At 35.0% G+C, this 19,427-nt stretch overlaps 1 protein-coding gene across 3 annotated transcripts in view; it reads right to left on the bottom strand.

Annotated features, from left to right (window-relative positions):
- Nucleotides 1–1,233: 1,233 nt before the first annotated feature.
- Nucleotides 1,234–19,427, bottom strand: part of LOC106467747 (tectonic-1-like) — a 32,107-nt gene continuing 13,913 nt past the window's right edge. The window contains exons 1-3 of one of the 3 annotated variants that reach the window (XM_022395930.1): nucleotides 17,086–17,155; nucleotides 7,207–8,358; nucleotides 1,234–2,568 (exon numbers count right to left, since the gene is read on the bottom strand). In XM_022395930.1, coding sequence (XP_022251638.1) covers nucleotides 1,241–2,568; nucleotides 7,207–8,083 — 2,205 coding nt within the window. In that variant the 5' untranslated portion in view covers nucleotides 8,084–8,358; nucleotides 17,086–17,155 and the 3' untranslated portion in view covers nucleotides 1,234–1,240. Of the gene's footprint in view, nucleotides 2,569–7,206; nucleotides 8,359–12,645; nucleotides 12,775–17,085; nucleotides 17,156–19,427 lie in introns of those variants that run through there. The other 2 variants (XM_022395931.1, XM_013928124.2) reach the window with 2 other exon arrangements.

Here is a 19,427-nt window from a genome sequence, read left to right as displayed (position 1 = left end):
TGCAACGTAACTATTTTGGCATAGATGACAATTGAATGGAGACTCACAACCAACACCTGGTGGCATCTGGAATTGCATATCTAGTCCGCAGTAAGAACTACAATATAATTGAAATTGAGCATGGTCACAGGATGGACATTGCAGATTAAAAAAAAAAAGTATACCTGGTCAGTCACCACTCACCATAAAGTGGGATCCACAATATACTAGCAAAAAGGTCCCTGTAAATAAAGAAATAACAAAAACATAGTAAAGAAAAATTAAGTGTGTAGTATAAAGGAAAACATAGACCAATTGATGAGCAAAAACAAGCACGTCTGTACAGTACTATTGCCAATTGAGAAGTGATTAAGGAGTACAAATGTGGAGAGGGCACTGGTTATGATAGGGGTTGTGTCACTCTCCTATTGGTTGAGAGCTGCTACATAACCAATTATATTTAGATATGAAGAAGCAGGAGATGGATGGCTAGTGGCGAGCATTGAAAATTTGTGCTGATAGAGGACAATATATATATCGAGAAAAGCTATTTTGTAAGAAGAGGTAAGATATCATATTGGAATACTAATTGTGTCTTGTATTCACACTTAGAAACATACTGTAAATGATAAATCTTGCAAACAGTGGCAAGCTTCTAAAATTAACTGTTGATTTTTGAAACATAAGTGTTCAAAAACTGACCAAATACTTGTGCTTCTTATGAGAGTGGTCTCTTCTTTACAGGAGCTCTTGATAAATTAAAGAACATAACACTCTTTGAAAACAATCAAGTTTAATGACACAAATACACAAGTTGTGTAAACAAGTGAAAGTATATAGTTTTCAAATTAATACTTATCAGTAGACTGAAAAAATACATTTATTATTTTAGTATTTGTAAGCATACACCTACAGCACTAGTCACACATTAAGACACTGAATTGTTCAGTATTTCAACAAATATACAACCTTCAAAAATTAAAAAAAATTAAAATTATTTTAAAGCATTTCATATATATTTATCATCTCCAAAGCCTGCATTTGTAGCATAATTCAAGTCTTTTTTTTTTTTAAACTACAAGAAATACTTAAAAAATGTGCATGTAAAAACAGCATTTAAAAAACATACCACAAAATAAATAGTAAATTAAACATGAAAAATCTCTGATTCAAATGTGTACACTTTAAAATCAAGTTCACAGTTTAATTGGCTGGTTCAAAATATTGAAGTTATTTTATACTTAATGAGTTTGGATAAGTCCTATCTACTTGTAAGTAAAAGCAGCAACCAAAATAGTAGAATGCTGGGCAACTGTCTTTGTTTATCATTCCCAGCTGATAAGAATGGATAGAAAAAATCATGAGGTAGCCTAGCTTCTAAAACAGGTGGATGGACATAATGTGGTACAGATTGTTCTGAAACATCTACAAACATGACTGATGTGGTCACTCTCACAACTTGAGTCCATTCTTTGGCCACAGAAGAGCAGTAAACCCCAAAACAATGAACCCTCACTTCTTTAGGTTCAGAGAACTTAAACAAAACACCAATAATTATAGGTTGAGGACTAGCTAGAGAGCCCATATTTGCAAACAATACATTAATGTTAAGTCCAAGCACAACATTTGGACACACACCATCTGGTGTTAATTCCAAGATTTCTTCTGTTGGTTTACCTTCTTCTTGTATTCTCAACCAATCATTAAGATCATGTCTATCAGAGTTACCAAATTTGCCAACATACTCTGGAGGGTTGTCTCCTACCAAGGCAAGCATAACCATTTTCTGAATGTACTGACAGCCCTTAGTTCTTAGAGTAATGCTATTTAAGTGAAGGACACACCCAGAATGCATGTCTTCACCAAACTGTATCGGTAACCGACTTTGGAGAGAATCACACCTACTATTTGCAGAACTTCTTAAAATGGTAAACCAGTTATTTCTATCACTGTCCAGCAAAATCACAGAATGAGATAAACCACTCACATCTAAAACACTATCCAAGTGGCCAGCTAGGACTGGCTCACCCACAATATAACCTGGATTTCCACTTCGTTGAAAAGTTACATTATTGTTTGTTTCCCACCGAAAACTAACTTCCAACTTCTGTGATACAAGGTTTTCTGTGTCTCCTACTTGTACAGAAGCCATCTCAAAGCTTACACTTGCATTGCTTATCCCATGTATACCATTATGTATGATATTAAACATAACAGCTGTAACAACATTGTGACATACCTTAGATGACTCATTGAAGTATGGAGCAGGGAAAAAGCATTCATCTGGTAAACCACCAATATTCCAGCAATGATAATGTCCAGTTGGTATGACAGGTACACAAGCCTCAGTTTCTTGACACAAAACTTGCTTAGATTCTGTAGTGTTTGGATTGATTTTATCCTTTTCTTTCAAAAAAAGCTTCAGAGACTTTAATATATAGAACTTCTGATAATAGGTTGTAGCTGTAAGAGCAAGGTCTTGCTCACACTTTTTTGATACAAGTCGTACACATGAAGAAACATGGTTGATCATGTATTTCACTGGTATAGAGCCATCACAAAAACTACTCATTAAAGAACCTGGCAAATCTGCAAAAACATTATAAAACCTGCTTCATTACAAGTTCTCTTACTATTTAAGTTTATTTTTAATGAATCATGAATACCAGAATTCACATAATTTTTATACTGTAAAGACTATTCGATTTACAGATAAACATAAAACATAGTAGTGAAACAAGTACACAAAAGGAATAAAATTCAAAGTCAATAGTAATATCCATACAAGTATTATTTGCAAGTTAGCAAGTATTATAGAATAAGAGATTATCAGTGTGGTTTTCTTGTATTGTTCATATAAAAAGCATATTATAGTTAGGAAGTATAAGTTATAAAAACAACAACGTAACAGATTAGTTAAGCAACCACTTTTGAACATAAATATATTTGCATTTTATCACATGGGTGCCGCTCTGGTGCATAGATAGCCAAGATGTTATATCCAAGGCTAGATATTCTGTTGAGAGAACACAAAAAGAAATATCAAATTCCTGGGAAAGGTTACTTACTACTATATATTAATCTGTCACAAATATTTATGACAGACCATTAACTTGTGGTTAGCAATGAGTGTGATAATGAGACCAAAGTAAACTTAAAAGAGATTGCCCAGTCTAGTCATGCCCTCTGTTCCACCTATGCAATTCTCAGCTTCCAAAAGAGTACAAGTTCTTTTTTTGTAATGAAGATTTGTTGAGTATATGCTCCTAAGTTCTTTATATGTATCAAAATTATATAATTGTGGAACCAGCACTAAATACACAGGCCTGCAAATCTAAACTCATAAAAGTTGTTTTAATTTTAATAATGGATTTTCCATAATTCACCTACACAAATTTCAAAAATAATATTCATTTTTTTCTATCATGTAAGGATCTTTTACAAACCAGGAAGAAATAAAACTTACTTGGATCAAATTATTATTTCTTTTACCACAATGAACATTTATTTATTATTATGTTTGTTAACAAAAATATAAACAAACTGAAGAAAAGGGAAAAACATTGATGTCAAACGAATATGCATCCTCATTCATTTTGATTTTTTTTGTGAAATCTACATTTTTTAGTCTCAAAACTACGTGTTGTGGCAGCTACAGCAGAAATAAAGAAAGAAGAAAGTACATGAGCCAGAATCGTTGTAATGACTAACACAAAAGTGGCAGCTGCAGTTCCCATGAGGTCAAATTGCCCAAAACATTTACAAATGTTATTCCATTATTTTATGGTAAACTGGAAGAAAATGTTGAAAGTTTCTTAGATGCTATAGATGAGGAAGCATGCATCTCAGACTAGACAGGTTTACAAAAAGAAGACATACTCAGGTTAAGAGCATCGGGTAAGACTAAGAGATTTATTAGGCTATACAATGATTTGAGACTTACCTCAGATATTTTTAAGTGACAGACTATTAAAATAATATAGAAGACACAAAAGACTAAGCATTAGAATGAAATAAACATGATAATCAGCAAAGAGGTGAATCTGTCCCAGTATTTGAGCACAAATTTCACGAGTTAAGTAACAGGATAAGACAGGCTTATGCACATCCAAATGAGCTAATAATACAAGACACATTAAAACCTAACTTTGAGAAAGGGTTAGTCAGTAAGCTAATGAGAATAAAGGTGGATGAAGTAAATACGCCACATGTGATGGGGTTAAATCTAAAAGAAGTAGTTTGTACAGATGAGCTTATGGAAAAATAAGTATATGGCCCAGGCTTTCATAGATTAACTCAGTATATAAGAGAAATAAATGGCAGACTTAACACAGTAGAAAATACAAAGAGGAATTAAGCACAAGAAAATGTTAACAATTTCATATGCAGTATGCAAAGACATTGTTATAAACTGTTTATGAAGAGATAAAAAGCAAGCAGAATTCTTTAACTGCAAACTGCCTGTGATTGCAGGCATCCATAAAAAAACAAAAGAGAGCAATTTCACAAAATGGCTAGGTTTGCATCTTTTACAAAAATTTTTTAAACAAGTATAAAAAACAAGTAACTGCAGAATTTCAAAAACAACAACACCTAACTGCAGCCAGAACCATAAAAAACACCTATTGTTTAATAGATCAATCATGCATGATGCTAATGAAATATTACACATAGTAAATTTAAAAAAGAGGGTGTCGAATGTCAGTTATTAACCAACTCAGGAACTAGATCTTCTCTGCTAAATCCAAGTTTAATACACTTTTATCCGACATTGTTAGATAAAGCATGAAAAGTAGTCTCTAAAAGTCTCTAAGTTTCCATAACAGAGCATCCAATGAAAAGGGTTCAAGTAGAAGTTGTTAAATCTGTAAACAGATAGAAGTAGAAACATATGGTATATTATATAAGATTTTCTAAGAAATTATGATACTGTCATATCCATTACTGTAGTTAAGCTATGCACAGAAACCTTACATTTGAAGGAAACACACCTTCAGTCTTGTGAGTTAAGAAGAGTTGTGATAATGTTTTTGTAACTCAGTCATGTAGTCAAACAATGAACATGTACGTTAAGCAGAGTAATGAGTTTAGAGATCTAGAGTTGGACAATTTAATTAATATAATCAATTACTAAAAAGCAGCCATTACATCAATTAGTGTCTTACAAACTAATCAATCAAAATTCTGATTATATTGATAATCATGAAAATAATCTACTAATATATATACTGAGGTATCTGCGTATTTATTGTTTCAGTTATTCCAACTATTATCCAAATAATTGAATTACTACCAATGTTTGTTGTTAAGCGCAATGTTACATAATGGGAGGAGGATCTTGGGTTCAATTCCATTGCCACTAAACTTGCTTGCCCTGTCTCTGTTATGACAAGGTTATTAAGGCTATACAGAAGGAATACGACTGGCTGTCACCAACCACCGCCAATTCTCTAGCTACCTAAAATGTTAAACAAGGTGTATACTTACTGTTGTGTTATATTTTATTACATTTTTAGCTTATAATAGTGTAACTGTATTCTTTAATGTTGTATATGCAGGCATGGACCTAGGAGAGGGGTCCAGGGGGGCGGAATCCCTAATAATTTCTTTCATAAATTAATAAATATTAAGCAATATAGCAAAGCAGGCATGGATCAAGGAGAAAGGGGTCTATATGCCATTTTTTCCAGAATTAATAACTGTACTTAATGTTGTATAAGCAAACATGGATCTAGGGGAGGGATCCAAACCCCCTCCACACTTTTTTCAGGAACTAATAACTGTATCTAGAGGGGGTGTTAAAACACTCAATTTGTTTTTCACATATTAATAAAATAACAGTCAGACATTCTTCACTGAAATACAGAATTAAACGGAAACATTAGATGTCAGTGTTTTCATTTAATTGAACTATTAATTACCATAAAATATATTTTTTTAATGTTTTCTGAAATCAACACAGCTGGAGTCGACAGCAATCCAGTTAGGACTTCAGCCAATAACTGATTATTTCTAAGCTAATCTAAAAATATGAACACCAGTTAAACATTGGCATGGTAAATTTTCATGCTTTGGCTTTTCCCAGACACTACCAATGTGTCTAGACTAGACAGATTTGTCTTCAGTTAGTATTATTTAAGACATATGCAGTAAACCATAAATATATAAAATAGTACCTAAGTAGTATTAACCCTTTCACTGCGCAGTTAATTTTCAGGCTGATTTCCAAAAAGTGTTAATTATCCACCACAAAATTAAAGTATGAATATGACCCTTTGTATTACTTTTTCAATATTGGAAGAAGCTGTATTTTCTATATCTAACAGTAATATTCCTTGAAAACTGTATCGGATAGAGAAAAATAATAATTTAAACAAAAAAAAATTGAGGAAAGTGAGAAGAAAAGTGTTCTCCAGTAAATGGCATAAATATAGGTAAAACGTAGTGAAGAAGAAGCCAGAATCATTACAAAATATAAAACAAATTATTTAGATAACAATATCCAAGACATAAAGAAGCTGTCTTTATATAGATCCTATACGTGTTTTTGCAAAGTTTGCAATTTTGTAATGAGGCATATAAACACCAGGGTTTCACGGTGTAGAACACAGATGGCAGCATGCATGCAGGCTTGGCATTACATATTCACGCATTTCGCAGTAGAAGGAAACTTTTTTTGGTAGCCATGGAGTAAATCTGAATTTCACAGTCAGTGGGTATAAATGTTTATGGATATATCCGAACTATGCAGCAAAAGGGTTAAACAAGTAATGTACAGCACAGTACAAAGTAGCCGTAAAACAGTAATGCACAAACAGTATCCAAGTAGTAGTGATCCAGTAATGTACAACATAGCTGATGTAAAGTATGGTACCTAATAATTAGAAAATCACTAATGTCAAGTATCATATCTAAGAATTAGGAAGTCACTGATGTAAAGTACAGTACCTAATAATTAGAGAACTATATTACCAGAAAATGACAGTTAATAACATTTTAAATAATTTTTGGAATGCTATTAAAATGTGATACTCTTCAAAATCAAACAAAAATCACGTTTAACAAAATATTTGCTAAAATGTAGAGTTCCAGCAGTTATATGTAAGAAATTTATTACTTACAATAATTTTTTTAAGTAATAACTAGAACTGTTAATAACATATATATACATAATTTCTCTCAAGTTACTTAAACTAAAGAATATCACATATATACCCTGATACTTACACCAGTGATTTACTTGTTCAACTCCAACTGAAACAACCCAAAGTGGATCACCTACCATAAACTCTTTACTGGAAAAGATCACTAGTTCTTCAAAAGAGTTTGAAAACCATGGGTAAATATTTGGTGGAAGTAACTGTTTAAACTCTTCTATGTTTTCTACTGATTTAGCATCTTTATATAGATGACGTTTCTTTAAGTTATCATGTACAATACAAAAAATTCCACTAGATGTTCTTTCTAATTTATACTCAGTATTATTCCTGTAGAGAATCTCCTTCTGTAGACAGTAACGAAAATCTAAACTTTGCCACACCTTTGAACACTCAGTAAACACTTTCCTGTCATCTGCAGAACAATCAATGTCACAACAACAATTAACATCACATACACCCACATATAGGTCACACACACACAGATCATCAAGGAATATTTCTGAGCTCTCTTCTCTTGTAGGTGCATTGTTTTTAGGTGCAATACTTGTGTATGTAGCATCTACTGATGTCACATTTTCTTCTTTTACTGTACTGAGTGTATCTAATAAATAAGAAATTTCAGTTTCAAGGAAAGGCATTTCTGTTGTAGCAGCACTGTTGTTTGCATCTTCTTCATTTACAAAATATACCTGAGAACCTCTTGTATTAGTCTCAATCCCTGTCTCATTCTCCCCTAATAATGCTTCCTTTGTCTTTCCCTCTTGAATAATACTTTTATTATTCAAAGTCTTCTCCTCTTTAAGGGATACAGTCTGATTTGGTTGTGTTTCAGCAAAAGGCTCCACTGTTGTGTTCAGAGCTATATCAGACTTGTCTGGTGCTAATAGTAATGCAAATTTGACAACAAAAGTTAGAAAGACAGAACACACTATTTTCTTATGCATTACTGTCAACACCAGTTGGATTTAATTATTCTATCTCAGCAGGTAACTCTTTGCAGAATTCAGAACTAAATCTTTCATCATTAGCAAATTCTGTACAGGTGTATTTTGCCTATTACAACAGTTCAAAACCTATACCAGTTAAGACCTCTGTTAGCAGAATCTGGATTTAACAAAATTCTTCTCAGTGTGCCCAAAGGTTATCAACTCACACAACTTAGATGAAGTTGAAACATGACAGCCAAAGACCAGTATTTGTATGTATCCTGATGCCACACCTGGAAGTTGAATTATAAAAAGTTTAGTTACATACATGACATTCAAGGAACTGATGGGAGTTATAATTTTCCTACACTGAAAATGTACTTGTGGTAGGTACTTACCTCTGCTAACTAGATTAGTTATGCTCATTCAGTGCTGCCCTCTGTATGCAACATTTTTCTTTACACATGCCACAACCTTCTGCTCACCATCACTATTGGAATTGCTATATTCCAACATGTCTCTCATGCATCATCTCCTAACCAATAAGAGCATGATATACTCGTGTAACTCCTTCTACACTCCTCTACTCAACTATCACTTCAAAATTTGGCAGAAGATATCAGCACTGGAGAAAAGTGGGGAAGAAGGGTGGGAAGTATATATTGGAAAAATATGTTTTCAATATAGGAAACTTATAACTTCCGATTTGGAACTTACCTCCTCTTACATGATTAGTTAAAATTCCACACTGAGAAAAATGAGGGACTGGTGCAAGGGAATGAGAGATTCACCCACCAAAAGCATCCGAAGAATACCCCTGAAAATGAGAGATACAGATCAGAAGAGGAAAACCACACCACTTCTGAGCCAGGTACACTCCTTACCCATGTGTAAAAAGTGTAAGATATAAGGGCAGAAAATGAGAGGAGCACATCCAAGTGGGAGAGAATGTGGTAGGAAAGTGATGATCCTAATCAGAGAAAGATATTGAACTCAATCCCTCAAGAGAAAAGTGGGTAAACGAGGGTACACCCCTGGGTGTAGAGTGGCTATAGTGCGGTGGACCATACTCGATAAGTCAACTACATCAAAAACCTCCTAGCATCTGCACGAGGGTAGGAAGAGGATCATACTGTCTTCACCTCAGACCCAATAACCGGGGATTAAGACCCACACTGATTCCCAGGTGTGACACAAGGATTAGCTCTGAGCTATCAACCTGGGAAATTGACATTCGGTATCAAATGGATGTCAATTGCCCAGAATCAACTCACCTAACCAGGGTACAGGCTAGGACCATCCAATGGTAATAATATCCCCATAAGAAAAGGAGGAGGGATAGTCAAGGACAGAACTGTAACAACTCCACGTACCACCACTGTGACCCACAACATAGACAGAGTAAATTGAAGGACAAAGATAGACAACCCAAATCCATGTGAGGACTTATATTGATTGGTTCACTCTAATCCAAAACTTATTCCCAGGGTACCGACATCCATGCAATTGAAGGGGTGAACTGTACTCTGATGTTTCACTATGTTGTATTGGTTAGCACAAATAGGAGGATATTACGTCATCTACACACACAGAACACCACTGCCCTACTCTGTAACTGATTGTTTATTGTGTGGAACTTATTCAGCAGGGTGCCTCCATGGTCAACCCCTCCAGCAGCTTGGAACTGGACAGTGGCAATGACTCCCACAATCCACTCAAAGAAAAAAGGGTGACAGTGCAGTGGAGAGTCTGGAGGAATGTCATCACTGGAGACAGTGCAATGGGTGACCACAAAACCTTATCTTGAAAAGCAGACCACACCAAGTTATTCACTCTAGGCATGGCAAGGATAGGCAGCAATCCCCTTCTGCATCCTGAGCAAGGTTCCATTGTTTTTGAAGTGCCCACTGAAGGGATCTCATATGGGCATGACTGAGAGGGATCAGTGCTGTCATGGAAGACCAAATCACCAAAGGCTATAGAATCTCACAAGCAGTACGTGGCTGAGAAGAGAGGGTGTGGTGAACCAAAAGTTCCATTGAACAAATTCGTAAAGGAGAAGGCAGTGCTCAACTGATGTTCATGTCAAAAAAGACCCCCAAATGTACAAGATATTGAGTGGGTTTTAGGAATGATTTCTCCAATTTGATCAACTAGCCCACCTGAGTCACCACATAAAGTAGCTGCCGAATATGATTAGCCAATTCCTGTTTGGAATGAGCCAGAAGAAGCCAGTCATCCATGTAATAATGAAATTGCAGCCCCAGAGCATGGAGATGACGTGCAAAAGCATGGACTATTCAACAAAACACGGAAGGTGCTGAGGCAAGTCAAAGGGGGAGGCCCCAAAATTGGTAAACCCCCTTGACATGGACAAACCAAACATAAGGATGAGATTGAGGTGATATCAGTATATGTAGGTAAGCATTGGAGACATTCATTTTTTCTATCCACAACCCTGATGAAAACACCCATTTCAGGGTGAGAGAAGAGAGTTTGGGTAGTGATATGAACCGGTTGAGGTGAGATAAATCGATTACCAACCGCCAATCCCCGGTTTTCTTGGGGGCAACGAAAAGGCGGGACCAAGAACCTCTAGAAAGATGGGGGACAGGTTCGATTGCCTGTTGCAAGAGCAATCCTCCAACTGTTTCTTACGACACTGGCTGGACACGGGATCTTGAGAAGGTGGGAAGGAAAAGGAGAAACCAGAGATGGGGAAAGAAACTGGACAATGAACCCTTCTGACAGAACTTAAAGCAACCATTGATCATCGCTGAAGGGATGCCAGCAATGAAGAAACTCGAGCAACTGAGCTCCCACCAGACCCAAACCCACTGGGTAATCACCAGTACTGGTGGCAACAGGGGGTGCATTGTCGAGGAAGATGATGAGAAGTACCCCAAGTAGGAACAGGTAAGGACTGGAAAGGGGAAGAATGGGAAACAGGAATTGGAGGCATATGAGGCTCTGACTGAGACAAATAGGTTACAATATTTTTAAGGGTGGATTATTGGCAGACCAATGTCACCCGAGGCTCTATAGTTTCCAGGACTGTATCAAAGACATAATGTCTCAGAAATGGGGCCATACATAAATCTCCAAGTTATGTCGAGGGTAAACGGACTCAATCCAATATGGCATCATTACATACGAGGTGCCAACAACAAAGAAACCACATATGTAATGCCAAAGACAATATGCGGGTTAAAGTGGAGGAGAGAAAGGCAAGGGTATCTATAGAAAACCTAACCGGATTTCTGTGTAGAAAGGTATATGGAAGAAAGGTACCATAATACATTGGTAAGGGTGATATGCAGGTGAGAATATTGAGCATGGGTAAGACTGATATTTGATTCAGGAGCCATCCCCCAAATAGGTAACAAGGAACCTAATAGCTGCTGATCTAAAAATGGATAGTCCACCCGATGGTAAGAAAGGACGAACTGATTACAAGTCCTTGGGGTGTGTGGTATGCTAATCCCCTCACTCAATTGTGAGGCAAATTGATCAGCATGAATTTCCAAGGGAGGGAGGAAAAACCAAAAAGGGTTGGAAAGATTGTTCATGCAACAAGGAAGGATGAGGTGAACAAGAAATAAGTGAAAGGGATAAAACATCACAAACCTGAGTCACAAAATCAATAACCAAATTAGGCCTAGGAGATTCCTCAAGTTGGGAATGGGAAGGAACGGCAAACTCTGGAGGAGGAAAAAGACGATCAAAGTCCTCATCAGCCTGTAGCCGGCTCAGGAGGAGCCTGGTCAATGTCTGAGAACAAAGGTTGGCCCATGTAATTTTCGATCTCTTGACATATAAAAGCACATAAATCCACTATTGGGTCATCCGCATCTGAGGCCTGAGAAAAACACTGGTCGCTGGTGTAACCCCTGAAGTGGTAACATTAACTTCAGAATTCATTGCACAGAAGAGGTTCACCAAATTCGAGTGCAGAAATAAAGCAACTAGAATTAACTGAAATACAAATATAGGAATTGATTTAATGAAAGTAAAATTAAGTCAAAAACTAACCCCTTTGTGAGGTAAACATGAAGTATGCACACAAATGAGCATGTCCAAACTCAAACACTGCCAAACGAGAAGTGATAGTTCGGTAGAAGAGTGTAAAGGGAGTCACATACATCACACGAGCATATCATGCTCCTATTGGTTAGGAGGTGATGCATGATGATTTGCATGAGACATGTTGGAATATAGCAATTCCAATAGGGAGAAGTGGAAGGCTTGTGACATGCATAAAGAAAAAGCTAATCTTTTGAGAGGAGGTAAGTACCGTATTGGAAGAAAACGTTTTCAGTCTTCTTTCACAAAAAAGCAAGTTTTAAAAATGAACCAGTTGCCTACAAAAAAAGGACAATTTCTTACTACACTAAATAACATTTTGCAATTATTTAGTAGACTGAGTTGCATGGCATTTTAATGTTTTAATAGTACAGTAATACCCTGTTTAGCACTCAGGAAGGATTCTTGAGAACGGAGCTCCAAACAAATCAGCTCAAAAGAGGGTCATTTTAACATTACATATATGGAAATATGTAACTGAAGGCATTGTTTTTTACCTGTGTATAATGTATAAGTGCTTTATTTTGGTACTGGTAAACATAGATTGTTACAATACAGTATTATTTAAGTAACTGAACACAAACAGTCTTAAAGAACAAAGAAACACATCAAATTGGCATCAATTTGCAAACTGGTGCTGACAGTGGAAGGCAGCATGTAGTGAGAGGCAGTGGACATCATTTGGCTCTTCTCATCACTGTAAAAAAAAAAGAAAAAAAAAGAAGAGGAACCTATAATGATGATTGAGATGGTAATATGAGATTGGGAAGGTAAGAGCTTGTTGCTACGGTAAAACTTTCTGCAGCACTGCCAGGCTTAAGTGAACAGCTGACAACTACAGCCTCAAAATTTACCTTAAATTCAAGTAAGTTTTATTTTTCCCGATGGAGATTTTTCTTTTTAACTACGTTATTTCTATGAACCACAAAACATCTTGTTACTATAAAAACGTTCTAACACTGACTAAACACAAAGTAAGGAAGCAGAAGAGTAAGTAGGTGCGTAGGCCTAAACCATTCATGTCACTGCTGTGCCAGAAATGCTTCAGTCAGTTCAACAGTATGTATTTATGGCATGCAATATGAAAAGGATTAATTGTTGCTGTAAAATTGTTTAAACAAGGACAACAATCAAACGAAAGCAAGTGGTGTGTATGCACATGTGACACCACAGTGATTAAGCAACTGCTCCATTCCACTCCACTGAGCATGCATGATTTATTGTCATGTATCAAGTAAATGAAAAATGATGAAATAAAGATAACAAGCTTAAATTTAGCCTGGAAAACTCACCTATAAACTGTACAGGAAGCAACACATTACAGTAGCAGTGAGAGACAATGTAAGACAGGTTACATATGGGAAGGGCCTTACACAGTGACAGCTTCTTCTTAAAGAAGGCTTGCAGGATTAACTGTGTTGCCTAGTGTCATCTCTCATGAAGCATTTCTTTGTAACAGCCAATGCCACTGAGCACAATTCTCTTTGCATTGATGCTGCGTCCCACTCCAGGTTATTCTTTCTGTATTGGTCCATTATATGCATGATATGTTTGATACTTTCTTTCAAAAATGCGTGTTATTATTCTATGTTCTTTGTTGCATTATTTTATTAAATAAAAATTATTTAGTGCACTACTACCATTAGTATAAAAAATAAGTGTTCAGAGAGTTATGGATTTTCATTATTTTTTTCTCTCTCATGAAAAAACAAGCTTTGAAGGAGACAAGAGCTCCATATCAAATCAGCTTAAAGCATGATGGCGCTAACCAGGATTTTACTATATTCTACATAGGAGTTTGAAGATTTTTAAACTGATGATTAAACTTCTAAAACAGAAATGGAAAAGAATATTCAAACTTCTGTTGGTTTTTTAAAAATTAAATAAGTAGAACTTCTACTACACAATAAAATAAACAACATTATTAAAACAAATCTAAACCACCAAAACATAATACATGTGATTAAAGCATACACTACTGTTTTTTTTTACTTTTCTGGCAATTTAGCATATTTGCCAGGACATAGTCCTTCTTGCGTGCAAATGGGTGAGCATATTGTTTGTATACCAAAGATAGCATTTATTCAGTAGCTCTCAAGCACTGTGCTAACATGTTGCCTTTGGAAAAATTTATGTGATGTACAGTGTATGACTTAATATCTTAAAGAAAATAAAGCTTTTTAAATTAACTTTACATTTTGCTGTTTTAGCTTCCACAGATGTTGATGAATATATTATAGGAAAGCTTAAGCTATAAGTATGAAGACCCTTAGTGACAAGCTTATGAAAAACCTTTTCATATTACATTTCATATATACATTGTACTTTCAATTTGTAATAATAAGAAATGCTATACACCAAAAATCTGTAAGCTCTCACAAATCTGTCTTATCTAACCAAGCATCAATATGGTTAGTTCCACATAAGATAAGGATGTATACTGTAAAACAGTTTTTTTAACTAATACTTTTCTTTTTAATACACTTGCTTTCAAGTTTACAACATACTTTAAAATAAACAGTTTAGGCTTTCAGAGACTTCCTTATCTAACTAAAATTTTATTTATATTCTGATTGTAACACAGAAAAGTCAGTTAACCTCTAAAAGGTTTTTATTTTCTAGCACCAATTCTGATAAACATTGGAACAAGTTAGCACTAAAATGATCAAATAAGCTTACAGTCAATACATTAAGTTGTGCTATATCACAGTCCTGAACAAGCAGCAAAATGTTTCTAAGTATTTCATTTATGACTATAAATTTTCAATCTGCATTGTGTACACTTAAATCTGAACCACCTTTGCCTGTAATACAATTTTAAAATAGGTGTTTATTTATACAAATTAGTAAAAAAGCCTATTTAGCCCATCTACACTATCTTATTTTCTATTACTAACAACCACATATACGGGGTTTTATTGATAAAAATAATAACTGATATAATGTCATAGTAGGACATCATGTACTGGAATTACATTTTGAAGGTAGTGGAATGCCAGCAAAAATTAATTGCTTTTATAAAAGGTATGTAACTGCTCTTTTTGATACAAAGTGCTTATACACTCAGATCATAGATTGGAGATTTAGAGATTCAAATCATTCAGAAAAGGACCTATCACAAGTTGTTCCCCAACTAGAGTTGAGAAACTAACTCAATACAATCAATTAGTGTCAAGTAAAATAACCTGTGAATCAAAATGATGATTAATTGATTAATGTCATGAAAATAACCAACTAATTGAAATTAATGTTTCTGATTATAACAACTATCCAAGTTTTTTAAGACTAATGAATCAGTGTCACAACTCAATAAAATAGTTTACTAATCCAAATTAATGTTTCTGATTATTACTATTTCTTGATTTTTCGTTATTTCGTTTTTCAGTGAAGTCATATTTGTTAAGCTTTGGGCCAGAATAGTCTAGTGAGTTGAAAGAAATGGGTTCAATTCTTCCATGCTTCCTATTTAAGATATGGCAGTAGGGGGAATTGAGGGGTATTATAATTGTTTCTTTATTTTTCAGTTGTGGCAAATCTACTGAGATTATCTGCCACTGTCCATAATTTTGAACTACCAACCAGAGAGAAGGCAAATGGCCAGCAGCACTCACCACCAGCTCTTGGGCTACTTTTTTTACCAACAAACAGTGGGATTGACTGCAACACTAGAATGCTCCAGCAGCTGAATAGGTGGACATGTTTAATGGCAACAGGTATCAAATAAATGCACAACCCTCAAATCAAGGGGAAAACCACCATAACCACTAAGCCATATCAGCCAGGTAGCATTATAATGTGACAGTCAATCCTATTTGGTAGTAAAAATAGAGCAAGAATTGGCAATGGGTGCTGCTGATGGATTATCTTCTCTCTGGTTAACAGTTCAGAATTAGGGATGGTAGCACGTAGCCTTAACAGCTTTACCAGAATTCTAACAAACTTGTTCAGCTTCAGATATACACCAACTGAACTTACAAACGACACGAAAGCCAGTGTTACTTCTGCTTGTGCAACTGCTTGCAATGGTATGCATGTGTTCTGCTTATACACAACTCATGAATGTGAGAGTAAGGCCTAGCGACTGTTTGATACATAACTATAGATACCTGTTGTTCATGTATACCTTGTTTGGAATAATCAATAACGTACCTTAACTTAATATATTTGTTTACTTATTACAGGCTACAAATGTAACCAATTCTACTTAGGGCAACATTGTTTTAATGAAAAATAATATAAGTTAATATTCTTGGACTAACAATAGTCTAACAATAAATAACATTAAGTGATCAAGCTATTCACATTAACAGAATCCTGTTTAATTACAACTATTTCTAGCTAGATAGGAAGCACTGAAAAGGTAAAACAAAAGCCTGTCTGTCCTTACATTCAACTTAAACACTACCTTATATAGTGAGCTTTAAGTTGTTCATTTCATCAGCACAAAAAATAAAAAAATAATAGGTATAAAAACTGCAACATAGAAACATGAGAAAATAATTCTGAACAGGGTCCAGGAGATGGGGGTGCACCCAGTGCAAATAACCAGGATCCGGGCTCAAGCAAATATTTTCCAGATACACAATACTGAAAAGTCCTCTTTCTCTCTTTCAAAAAAAGTAGTATTTTATATGCTGATGCTGCATTTTGGTGGGTCTTGCAAGAGGAAAAAAATAATATACACAATTGAGGGGGGGACAAAAGAGGATGAAGGGCCCAGAAATTCTCTCCTGGGACCTGATTCTGAATTTTTTTATATTATCATCATTTTAATAGTTCTTATAACACCATGCTCCCAATGGTTCATACAAGCAAGAAAAAAAAAAAAAGGTATGTGCTACTGTCTTAACTTTTTGAACCAGTGAATTATTCTAACATGGTATTAATTTTCCCATTTTTTTTACATTGTTTTGTTTTTTAAGTACATTTCAAATTACCTTTGATTTCATATGATATACCTCTTCTGAAGGTTGCCATTTGTAAATTTGGGAAAAACATTTCTTCAGTCTAAAATAAGTATTTACCACAATTTGGTGAATGAATTGATTATTCCAACTAAATACAACTATGTAGTCACCATCATATTTGATTTTCAAATATACAGTAATTTCATGATGATCTTCTATGAGTCAAATAAATTGACAATAAAATAATGAAAACATGTTTTACTCATACAGATAAGGGTAACAATGCTTTTACATAAAAAATGTCACAATTGCAATTACAAATAAGTAAGTAAATAGTCAGCCAATTGATTTACATACATTGTTTGAATAGGATAAAAAACGATATTCAATAAACATTTCAGTCATCAGGATATTTTGCAATAGCCTACTATACTCACTGAACTCATCTAATTTGATGACAATTTTATTTGGTAAACATACATAAAAAAAACCTTATTTTAACAAAGTAAAAACACATATTTTAAACAATAAACCAAACATCAACAAGATGCCTTTATTAAGCCTTAAGCAATCACTAGTCATGTAACTTTGTTTCTACAGTATATATATATTTTTTGTTTCAAGGTAAACATCTTGTACCTGATGATGACAAAACACTCTCTAAACATTGTACATTTGTTATAGTGTTAAAGTTTTAACAAAGGTTTCAACCTGTCTGTAAACTGTATAAGCTCACCTTATCTCAAGATATCTGATATCTTTTTATTGAAGACAATTTCTGTAGCTTGCTTTCAAATGGACATAATTTAACATATAAATACTTTGACAATTCAAATGAAAGGAACATTTATGAAAAAACAAGTTTAAAACCTATACATTTATTTTACTATTAAGTGATAGTATAATTCTTGCTCTATTAAATTATTATTTAAATTTTCTTTATAGATGTTTTCAAGGTTGTTTCATTAGTAAATGATGAAACCACTTGATATGCCACAAAATTAAAGTTTCAAACAATATTTGTATAAAAACTAAGGGAAATGCTTGAAAATCAAGCAATGGATAATACATTATCTCAAGGGTTAGTCTTTGGAATATGCAGAAAAATTCTACAAAAATCAACAAGCAGGTTGTTTTATTTACAGCTGTGTAAAAATGAAGATATTAACTTTTTTCTTTGTGAATTACTCTAAATGAGTTAGAATATGATGAAAGTTAACATTTTCTTATGCTGAACATATATTTCCAGTAATACTTACCTCCACTCTCACACTTTAGCTTTATACTGACAAAAGTTTCTCTTCTTTGCCCATCTAAACATTGGTATGAATCTTTCCTTGCTTGCTCCAGCCTTTATACCCCACTATATTGCATAGCAATTTAAATCTTGTGATTTTCTCTACATATGTCAATGCACCCCCAATACCAGATCCATATATAAACTCCCCATTGTTACTTCCTAGTCTCTTTTCTCAACAACAGAACATCATGACAATGGTCTTACATGCTTGCTGGGAGTTTCTCTCATGTGTAGTATAACTTTCATTATACCTATGCTTTGGACAATTGTTTTTTTCAATCCGTATTTTTTGGTTTTGAGTTTATTATCTCTTTTCTTTAATTTCAATTAAAAAAAAATTCGGAGACATTTCAGATATGAATTCTCATATTCGCGTCTCTGATAAGGAGTCTCCTGGTGCTCCTAATCTGCCACCTCTGGAGTCCAGCATTGCCTGGACGTCGGTGGGAGGCCCCCTTTCTGTGGAGGATGTCCAATCTTTCATACACAGAAAGGTGGAGTCTTGCATGAGGTCTGATGTTTCTTCACCTGTAGGCTCACAGGCTAAGATTGCATAGGATCAAGGGCAGACTGGGGAGAATTTGGACTATATTTTCTGGCCCCGTCCTTTGCCCAGGTAACTAATCACGAGTCTTGGATGGACATACCACCTCCTGTGTCATTTTTGCAACTAGTACGTCCACTCTGTGATGTATTGAGATTTCTCTTGTGGCTTACGACTTTTCTCCTTCTTTGTGGGGAGAAAGTCATTTAACTGATTACCTAGTTTTTCCACCTTCGCCAGACATTGTTCTGCATGCTCGGAGTTTTGTGGATCAATTGAGAGATGCTGCTGCCATGCCTTTTCTTCCCCATTTATCAGATTAGCATGCCTTAGCTTTCCATCGCATGCAGGACCCATATTCAGATTCTTATAGGTTGGATCCTCCTCTTCTTTTCTTGGCCTAATTCCTCTATTCATCTTACACTCACTCAGTTTTCTAGGTTTCCCAGTCTTCTAACTGATGGTTTACTGTATTTCTTGTTCGGGTTTCCAGACCTCCCGTGTTGGCTCCACGTTCTGTCTGAACAC

The sequence above is a fragment of the Limulus polyphemus genome, unplaced genomic scaffold (assembly GCF_000517525.1).
Source record: "Limulus polyphemus unplaced genomic scaffold, Limulus_polyphemus-2.1.2 Scaffold2727, whole genome shotgun sequence".
Taxonomy (NCBI): Eukaryota; Metazoa; Arthropoda; class Merostomata; order Xiphosura; family Limulidae; genus Limulus; species Limulus polyphemus.
The sequence above is the reverse complement of the archived record's forward strand: the minus strand, read 5'-3'. Positions and strand labels throughout refer to the sequence as shown.